At 38.7% G+C, this 10,533-nt stretch overlaps 2 protein-coding genes across 5 annotated transcripts; one reads left to right on the top strand and one right to left on the bottom strand.

Moving 5' to 3' along the window:
• Positions 1-321: 321 nt before the first annotated feature.
• LOC147384848 (uncharacterized) lies at positions 322-10,263 on the bottom strand. Of its 4 annotated transcripts, none has more exons than XM_086425141.1 (8): positions 10,137-10,263; positions 8,595-9,874; positions 8,038-8,156; positions 5,735-6,364; positions 4,533-4,824; positions 3,201-3,366; positions 2,966-3,068; positions 322-2,457 (listed from the first exon to the last, which is right to left on the bottom strand). In XM_086425141.1, exons 2-8 carry the CDS (start codon positions 9,693-9,695, stop codon positions 2,340-2,342), a joined length of 2,529 nt encoding a protein of 842 aa, XP_086281267.1. In that variant the 5' UTR covers positions 9,696-9,874; positions 10,137-10,263; the 3' UTR covers positions 322-2,339. The 4 variants fall into 4 exon arrangements, with proteins under 4 accessions (XP_086281267.1, XP_086281269.1, XP_086281268.1 ...); XM_086425143.1 differs by having other exon boundaries at positions 8,595-9,707; positions 10,137-10,252; XM_086425142.1 differs by having other exon boundaries at positions 8,595-9,841; positions 10,137-10,228.
• LOC147384849 (RING-H2 finger protein ATL57-like) lies at positions 846-1,301 on the top strand. Its single transcript, XM_086424984.1, has one exon. The coding sequence runs from the start codon at positions 846-848 to the stop codon at positions 1,299-1,301; it is 456 nt and encodes a 151-aa protein (XP_086281110.1).
• Positions 10,264-10,533: the final 270 nt, after the last annotated feature.

Here is a 10,533-nt window from a genome sequence, read left to right as displayed (position 1 = left end):
AAAGCGTCTACATTTATATGTGCACCTCCACATAAAAAATGTGAGAATTGCAGTTAATCCAATGTCACCCCAGCATTAGTATACTCTTTTTTGTGTAGTTAATCACTACGGTTGATATATTGTCACGCCGACAAAAAACACTTAATTCACACTCCTTAAATTTAGGAATTCAGTGCCACTTCATTTTCAAAACTTTTCATCATTAGTTTTAGAAAAAAATGGGTTTTTTTTTTTTCTTTCCCCCCAAATATGATCTAAGTATCGAAAACTAGAGGATTTGGGTGTAATTTATTTTCAAGTGATCATCCACTAACAATCACATAAAAGAAGATCCTACGGTCCAAAAGTAGTCAAATCCTTTTTGTATCAGTACAAGACAATTATCTCTAAAGTCCACAGAATGGTCTCCTGATCCACTAAGTGGGACCCAAATGCACTCAATTAAGCCTCCAACTGGTTTATAGGTTAAACCTAAAACCGGATCCGGACCCGGACCCTGACCTCAAGTGCTCTCTCAACTCAAGTCTCACCGAATTTACAAACCAGAAGAGCAAAACCAGAGGCAAGTGGTGGTGGTGGTGGTTTTGTTCAAATCCAGGTGTGCCTTCTTATCCTACGCACCCCCCCATCTCTTTTCCTGCGCACCATCTTCTTGTTTTCGTTGTCTTCATGTTTATTTCTACTACTCCACATTCTTTGAGACTCAGAACAACAACATCTCATCATCCATTAATGAAACATCCCATCCGTAAACTACTTAACGAGTATGCATCGCGAAACACCATATCACCGTCTCCTCTACCATCAACCTGCTTAGAAAACCCATTACAAGCTTCGACACTCCCATGATCTTAACCATTCTTTTCATCGTCACAGCTCTCTTGTTCTTGGGTTTCTTCTCCGTTTTCATCGGCCGGTTCTCAGGTCAGAATTCCATCGAGAGCTCTCGCCGTCGGCGCCTGCAACGAAGTTCTCCGCCTAGGCCCCCACAACAGGTTCTAGAACCACAAACGACAACCGTTGGATCTCTTCCAGTATTCGCTTACGATGGGCTTAACGCGAAGAAGCACACAGATTGCCCTGTTTGTCTTGGAGAATTCCAAGAGAGGGAACTTGTTAAACTAATTCCTTATTGTGGGCATGTGTTCCATTCACAGTGTATCGACACGTGGCTTTCTTCTCACGTATCTTGTCCTCTGTGTCGCACGACTCAGTTCTTCCGTTCGCCTTCTACGAAGAAGAAGGACAATGCTTGTTTGAGTGTATTGGAGGTACTTGAGAGTGAATCTCGAGAGGTATAAACGGTTGGAATTGGAGACACGTCGCTGATCAGATGTAAGATGGACCAGTAGTGTAGCTGTTTGAGCTTATAAGGTGCTCAAGCTTGTAACTTTGTGGTCAGGGGTGGGGGTGGGGGTGGGGGTGGGGGAAGCACGTATGAGTTGATACGTGTACAACATGAAATGCATCGCTTCACGTGTGAACAAAACGTGTGAAATGTGAATGTAATTTGTAAGAATCGTATTGCTGGGTTAACATTCAAATCGACATCGTTTCACGCATTGGTTTGCAGATAACCATAAATGCTTCTCACTCAATCGTATCTCGATGAAAAACATCCATGGTTTTACATCCACGTCCTGTCTGGCTGACACTCAGCAGCACATGTTTTCCACATGGTGTCCGCTAGACATAAACTCCAATTTAATTAACAGTTACCCCCATGTTTTCCACGTTTATTCCCCCAATCCCCCCTAATTAATCAAACAAAGAGTTTCCCTTGTTTTTCACTTGAGCCGCCTCGCTGAAGTCTTATCTCCAAGAGTCGTGATACACTGCCTGATTTGGACACCGCACTGACGTGGCACACACATATGATATAATCAGACTAACCTTACTAACTTAGTGAGCATCTTGAGGTCGTTTTCGACGATGGATGAGGCTTAGTAAAGCCTTTTTCCTAGCTAAATTAGTTAGAAAAGTGGTGGTGTTGATTTTTTATTTTCTCGATCAAATATATCTTAATTGACTTTCCTTTAGTTAGTTCATGTTATCAAAGAGACAAAGGTGAAAGAAATCGAAATTCTATCTAAAGGCAAACCCAAAGTAAAGTAAGGATAAGAGGTTTTTGCAATAATCGCTTTTATTAAAACATGAACAATGGATCGAAATTACCTATTGGTATTCCTATTACACATTTACACGTGTGTTCCCGGGAGTAGTCACCGCTGCAACAATCCATAGACAAGAACAGGGGGAGAGAGAGAGAGACCTGGATAGAAAGAAGACAAGAACTGAAAGCAGCCCGAAGTATTTTCATTCTCTTTTTTTTATCCTCTTTATAGTATGGAATAAGCTCGGATCACCTCGATGATCGGTGCACGACACAATGGACACTTTCCTCCCCCTTGAACCAACTCATTTGCACATTTCGAACAAGTGCACATGTGCCCGCATCTGCAAATTATTAAGGGAAAAATGCTCAGTTTAAAAAACAAGAGAAACCACTAAATTTCCTCTTTAGGGTAAAACCAACTCCCCCCCGTTGGACGACTTTGGTCTTCCTCAAGAGACTAACAAAAATGATGGAACTGCCCTAATCTTCAACCTCCAGCTAAAGACCCATCTGATTCAACCTTTAGGGTTAAATAATTTACCTCATCTTCAACCATGGCTAGGTTAAAAACAATTACCTTAGAGGTTGAAGACAACAGGTTTCGGGCAAAAGAATCAAGGATTTTTAGCAAGAAGTTGAATACAAGGGCATTTCAGCCATTTGAGATAGTCTCTCAAGGAATACCCAAGTCAAGGGATCCCATCAGTTTAAACTCCCCAGGAGGGACATCTCTGATTTTCACCAAAACCTGGAGGGTACCTCAAAATTACCCCCATTCATACTGCACTTGGTCTACGGTCTACACAAGCCTTGATACAGACCAAGCCACAGAAATGTACAGAGGTTTACCTGTACAGCAGAGCATCAATATGACTATCGCAACAGACGAGGCAAGTCCCCTTCTTAACATGAGCCCACTTTGATCCATCCTCTGATGATTCAGCTCCCACCCCTGCAACACAAGCAACTTTAGAAGTAGTCCACTCTTGTGAAAGAATTAACACTAAAGTAGTAACCCAATCATAATTAGCTTTCCTTTCTTCACAAAAATCACTTGAGCCGATTATTAGTGCAAAATACATACCTTGTCCACCAACTGAGCGATTTAAAGCTGCAGAAACTTCCTGTCGAACTGAGCGCTGCAACTCCAGTTGCATATCCATGCAGGCTTCTAACATCCTCTGCATGTGACTCATCCCTTGTTGAAGCCTAGCCATGTCAGCCCTCAAATCATTTACCATCTCCCACTCCTGCTCCAAATCAACACCCACATTCACTCCAAAATGAAGAAAAGAAATGGTCGCGTGATGCAGAAATAGGTTTCCAAAATTGACAGGTTGGGTATTGATTTAAGAGAGATTGATAGAGTCGGAGGATCAAAATGTAGTGATTCACTGGACAGTTATAGATGTGAATGGGAATCCAAAACTGATTATGCAAATCAAGTATGGCATCACAGACATTTTTTTTTTCTATGAAAAACAAAATACCTAGTGTGACAAATTGCAAGGAACAGTATTAACTTTGTACAAGCCCTCCATTAAAAATTCTTTTGGATAGCGAAAATCCAAAAGAAAACAAGTTTGTTCAGAAATCATCGACTTCCAGGAAAAAAAATCAATTAAATAAGGTCAAATATTCTGAGCTAACTTGAATCATATGTCCATCAGTAAGCATGTTACAATCAATTGAACGGCCTGTATCAGCAAACCCGCCATCAATTAGATGTCCCGGATTACTAGCCCACATCCCCTATATGAGTAGAGATAGTTGCTCTAATTCATGATATAAGTTTTGTTATTTATGGCCCTAGCCTCAGGTTAATTCTGTGGAGGTATGCAAGATTTGGGTTCATCACAAAGTGCTGGGGGGCATTTTCGGTATTATAAAATATGCCAGGAAGCCCTAAGACACCATATATATGTTCTCTGAAAAATCCTAAATTGTATTGTATTTTTTGTGACTTCATCAATAAAAAAATTTCATCGCCACCCGTGGACATAGGCAATTTTGCCGAACCACATAAATCCAGTCTCTTGTGTGATATGTTCTTTATTTCTCTTTTGCATACTTCTTGGTGTGTTAATCATCTGGATCATAAGTTGTTTGCATGCTTCCACGTAACAAGATAAACATGGTTACACCCTAGATCTCTCCATAGAAAAAACGCATGAGTTATTCTTGTTCCGGAATCATATTTGGTGTATGCCTAAGATACATCTTAATAAATCATAAATACCACCTTAATTCATGTAATAGAAGTATTGGGAAAAAAAAGGTCAATCGTGCCTAACATTAGCATGCAACTCAGTAAGGAAAAATGAAAGATCTCACTTCAAGTCAAATATTTAAGTATGTATCACAAGAGTTTATAGATCCAAATATTATGGAGAGAGAGACAGAGAGAAGGACGAACAATTTCCGAACGGTGTATGCTGTGCCGAGGCCAATTGGCATGATGCAATTCCTGGTGCCAATTAGGTTGTGGAGGCACTGGTGGAGAAGGCATCGCAACTGGACGTCTGGCAACATTTTCAGGCTGATCATCTCTCTGTGGCTCCTGATCTTGCTGTGGTGAAGCGGGCATAGGCAAGTTTCTATACAAATCCCAGTCAGTGGGAGCACGACCTTGCCTTTCCACATATGACTGTATCAATTGATTTAGACTTTCACGAAACCCACTCTGAAGAAGATTAGAGACACTTCTTCTGCAATAAGATACAAATTTCAATTCAATATACTAACTGAGATAGTTCAATTAAGGAAACAGAAAGTAAATATTAGGGCTTAAAAGGGCCGCTTAGTAGATTTGATGAACAGGTTGCTCCCATAACCCGTAGTACAAAGTTTATAACAAGGGGAGCGTCCTTTCTGTAACTGTTTCACATACTTGAATAGAACACTTTTTCTGTGTGTGCCTTTATGTTTGTACCTGAGTTTCTCTTTTTTATAACAGTACACTATTTGTGTTGTGCTTCCTTCGATTTATTTAGACCGAATCTGAGTATATCCATGTCAAAATCAGATCCGGATCCGAACCAATTGAATTACTTGATTTGGGTCCAGGTCGGTTGGGTTGGATAATTTTTTACCGATCAACATTTTTGCTATATTTATTTTCCAATTGCTATACTATTCTATTTTACCATTATAATTCTTTTATTTCATAAGAATTCATGTTATATTAGAGTAGTATAAGAAAGATATTTTGAAAAACATTAAAAAATAAATAATAAAAATAAATAATAAAAAATAAAAAAAATTCAAAGTAATATATCATTCGGATCTAAGCATCCATATCATTCTATTTTACCATTATAATTCTTCTATTTCATAAGAATTCATATTATATTAAAGTAGTATAAGAAAGATATTTTGAAAAACATAAAAAAAAATTAATTTTCAAAGTAATATATCATTCGGATCTAGGCAGATATAGGGATGGACCCGTATCAGACCTGGATCCGACTTAGATCAAGTTACATCAACCCATTTTTTATTCGGATCTACTCCAAGGGTCCAAACCCGCTAAATTCGGATTTGGATCACTCGGATTTCAGATAAAATCCGACCCATTTTATTCCCTAGCAGTATAGAGTGAAAAGTAAAATAGTATACCTACTAAGAAGTTCTCTAAGTTCCATACTATATACATTATCATCATCTGGTGGATGGAATCTATTGACCCTTCTCATGGGAACAGTATGCTGAGTTCTTGGAGGACCAGAAGGCCTAGCATGCCAATTATTCACAGCCTCCTGAGAGCCATCTTCATGCCACTCATCTCGTGCTTCTTGAAGATGATTGTTTTCCTCACTTTCATTTCCCGGAATTTCCCGGGGCCAATCAGAAGCTGTATTGTCTTGCCAGTTTCCATCCATCTCTTCTCCATTGTTACTATCTTGCCATTCATTGAACTCCACTCCAGTAGAATGCCGCCAATCTCTTCTCTCATCTTCTGTAACTTGTCCCTCCCAATGTCCTCCTTCAGTACTAGATTCTGGCAAACTTAAACGTTCAACAGCTGTGCCGGTTTCCAAGCCCAATGTGTTCTCTGATAAGCGCTGAACGTCAATTTCTTCACCCCTAGGTTGAAATTGTACATGGTTTTCACTAGGGACCTCAGTTGGAGGGCTTGATTCAGTTTGTCCATTTCTAGAACTATTGATGTTATTGTTGGATAACGTTTCGGAATGGCTGCTAACTTGCCCACGAACAATATTTTCCAATCTAGAGCGAAATCCCTCCCTGATTGCAAAGAGTATTGTTATTGTGCCATTCACAAATCATGAGTACAACTCTGATCCAGAAATGAATGGAAAAGAGATATACCAACTACAAAAGAAGTACAGCACTTCCATGCAAAAAAAAAAAAAACAATCTGCCAAAATAGACAAATTTAATATTAAGAATGTTCAGAACATGATGGTTAGGTAAAGAAAAGACCAGTACAGCAGTAGCTATGGCAGGATTTCCATTAGTAAATATGTTTACTGATCAAAAAATAACAACATGTAACAAAAGAAAGTATGGTTGGATAAGCCAATCCTTACTCGATGAACAGTAGCAAAAACTACATTTAGGTGTATTAAGTAATTTTTCCCAAATTTAATGAACATAAATTTTGGTCTGCAGCAGGCCATCGAAAGTTAAAAAGCATTGCCAAGCAACCCACTATAGGAAAACAACCTTGAACTCCTTACATAATCAATGACATTTGGTCAACCTTTCTTGAGGAGGCATTGGGATACCTAGAGAGCTTTCAAATGAAAGGATATTCACTAGTCTAAAGGGGGAAAAAATAAACAAAATAATAAAAAGTCCAAAATAGTTGAAAGTCCTTATAAACTGTGGAAGGTTGATTTCAATGAGAAACCAAATGGGAAATTGAGAATTGGCACTAGGGGGCGCTATGGGCAGTAAAAACACATCCATCAGTAATTTTGCTCACAAATGTGATGATATAAGAAATGTCTCAATAGTGAAAGTTGAACTCTGCAAGTGGGCTGAAATGTCTCACTGTACTAAATGGTTCCATAAAATAATGAAGGATAAGTCTCAGTGATAAAGTAGGCATAGAACTTATAACGATAAAGGACCTTAGTATGTTAGGATTGTTATTTTTTTGTTGCAAATTGTTCTTTGAGTTTAAAGGTATATTTTTTTTTAAGATTTTGAGTTTAGGTGGAAGTCCTTGTGCTCTTCCCAGTTTTATTTTCTCTTTCACTCTCGCTGTAAGTTAGTCACCTCAACTACCTTTGTATGTTCTTCCCCTTTCTCCCGAATAAAATTATACTCATGAAAAAAAAGACCTTAGTGAAATTGTAGAAACATTTGCAAATGCACTCACATTTTCAGTGTCATCTCTGCAATAAATTGACTATAATTGATAAAGAAAGTAACACATAACGGTAATACTATATTCTTTAAAAAAGATGCCAAAGCCATAATACGTGGAAATGAACTTGGGATTCTTGCCTCAGATCGTCTTTTTTCCCTTGAACAGTACTCATGCATCATATTATTTCCATCGACTTCACTAGAGTAGAGCATCACATCCATTTCCTAAAAATAAAAGATTGATTATAACTACCATTTAGATTATAATTTAGCTGTCTCAAGTTCTTGACCCACTCCATTCAGTTTTCTACTGGAGATACATCAGACATAAGTAGAACAAATCAGACGTGGATCACACTGCTTTAATCAAAGTAGAATAAATGCAATAGAATGAGATCTTCCCTAGTTATCTCTAGACCATGTAGCTGCCACTTCATATTTTTTTTTCTGTCAGAACTATCATACAGTCCCTAGATTATACAAGTTGCTAAAATGAGAAAAGCTTGAACTAAATAATGAGAACAGAACAAAATGCAAGTGTGCGCAAACAGAGTAGATGTGGTACAAAAAAGAATACATACCTTAAACCAGATACAGTATGTCGTTGTCTTAACTGACCTAATTCTCTAGCCGCCATTGAAGGCGGTCTCTCATCTTCTGTAGATCTTTCATTTCGTAAGAATCTGCCTCTGAGTAATGACTGGAAAATGATACAGTATCAGATTACAAAGCAAAAAATCATGAATCCAAGTGAAAATTTTTGAATGCTACATAGGCAGATTCTATAATGGTTAGACACCAAAATATATAGGACATAACTAATCAAATATATTTTTTCCGTTAAGGTGCATAGAAATGTTTCCTTATTCCTTTCATATATTTCTTTCCTTGTGAATATTTATTAGTAAAACTTTTAGTTAAATAATACTAAATTTTATATTATAATAAAAGCATACAAACATACGGCATAAAGGCATCTGAAACGAACCTTGTTAAAAACTGAACTAGTCCCTATGCCAGACCTATGTAAATGGTTCTGATTCCGATGGTACTCTATTTTTCATATAATAACAATAAACACGACATTTAAGTTGTACAATAAAAACTTAAGTAAGAACCAGTTTCATTGGCAACAGACCTGAATGCGGTTGCGATGAGCAAAGTCAGAAACAGCCCGATGCTCCGACAAACCCTGCAGTTCGTTCTGTCTTTCCCCCTCAATTCTCACAAGCAAATCAAGAAGAGCCTGTCTGCCTCGTAACCTCCGAATATCCCTCTGAATATGCTCCGGTTGACCTTCCTCGTGGTCAACAACCAACTCATCACGCCCATGATCGATCTGAGCATCGGGTCCCACAGCTTGCTCTTCCCTTCTTCCACCACGTGTCCCCCTCTGCTGACTCGTCATTTGGACCCATTCCCTCACTAGTCTTACTCTCTCACGTTCAGTTTCACCGAGCCATTCCGCCCTCGGACGGTTCCTCTGAGAAATACTAGATGTTTGGTCACTTATACCACTATCCATCCATCCCCGAACAATTTGTCTCACTCTCTCCCTTTCAACTTCTCCAATGTCAGGAGACTGTTCTCGGCTATGGTCTCCGCGGTACTCATTCTCACTCTCACTCAAATCCTCCGAACTACCAATTTGTTCATCGTTCCCCCGACTCCCAGACATGTTAATGCTCGAGATGTCGGTGTTTGACTCGTTACTCCTTCGTTGTCTAGCCCTTTCTCTTGCATGGTTGATAACATGTTCGTCCTCCAATTCCCGCCACATTTGCAGGAGAGAAGATGCTTGGGTGCTTGGCCTGTCAACGCCTCCTTGTCTTCTCGAAGTCGGAGACTGAGATTCTCTTAAGAAAGAAGAATCAAGCATAGACACTGTATGCAAACCGGCGAGTGCCATCAGTTCAGTCTCTCGATTTCGTCTCTCAATTGTGGTGATCATCTGCTCGGCCTGCCGAGCTGCCCACCTACTCAAAATACGAGAGTGGCGTCTCTGTGCAGCGGACGACTCTGCCAAGTCATCTCCTTCAAGATCAGACCGTCGCCTCCTGCGCACAAGTTGATCAGTTTCATCATCTTCTTCATCTTGATCTCGAATGGAGCTACATGAGGTCAATGAGATACAATCATCCAAATGACCTCGCATCATCAACTCCTCCAGTCCCCGCTGGAACTCGGCTCTAACATCACTGCTCTCTTGTTTTTGTTGAATTGGTCGGAAATCGGTCATGTTATCCAATCCCTACTCACCAACACCTCATGAATCAATCGGTCTCAAAGGCAAACCCAAACCCAACATTTAACATATAATCCACCATTTTTTACGCCCAAAAAGGATCAATTCGTTCATCACGATGCCAATTGCCAACCATAAACCTAACCAATTTGTTGAACAAATCGAATGGAATCCTAAATCCGCATTGAAAAAATTAGTCTAAAAGATTGGTTTTTAAACAGAGCGACATCGAAAAAAAAATCGCATTTTGTAAAAATAAAAATAAAATTAATTTTGATTGTTTGACCGACAAATCTAGATAGAGAGAAAGAGAGAGAGAGAGATCGAACTCTAACAATCCTTTTCACTCAAATCGAGATTAAAAACCAGAACAAATCGAATTGAAACTTTGATTTCTATAAACAACAACATCAATGGAAGCGAAATCGAACATACCTCTGAAATTTTGTTCTTCCTTCGTAATTCGAAATTGAAGAAATAAAACCCTAAATTTACAATAGGAGAGAGAGAGAGTGAGAGAGAGAGGAAATACGGAGTTTTTTTTGCTTTGAGATAGAGTGATAAAGACAGACGCTTTGCGCATATAAACAGGCGCGAGCGAATGCGCAACACGTCCACGTCAAGTATTCTGTAAGAAATCATTATCACACATTTAGACAAACATAAGTATAATTAATCATTCTAATTATTGATTATGGTTTAGCAGTCAAAAGTTTAATTGATAATTTTAATTACTTGTTATGGTTTTTAGGTGTCTTTAATATATCCCTGGAGATATTGATGGATTTTGTGATACTTATGTATTTAAAATTATAATAAAATGGATATTTTA

Source organism: Akebia trifoliata, chromosome 15, assembly GCF_017979445.1.
Source record: "Akebia trifoliata isolate Shusen 1 chromosome 15, ASM1797944v1, whole genome shotgun sequence".
In the NCBI taxonomy this organism is placed as follows: domain Eukaryota; kingdom Viridiplantae; phylum Streptophyta; class Magnoliopsida; order Ranunculales; family Lardizabalaceae; genus Akebia; species Akebia trifoliata.
The sequence above is the reverse complement of the archived record's forward strand: the minus strand, read 5'-3'. Positions and strand labels throughout refer to the sequence as shown.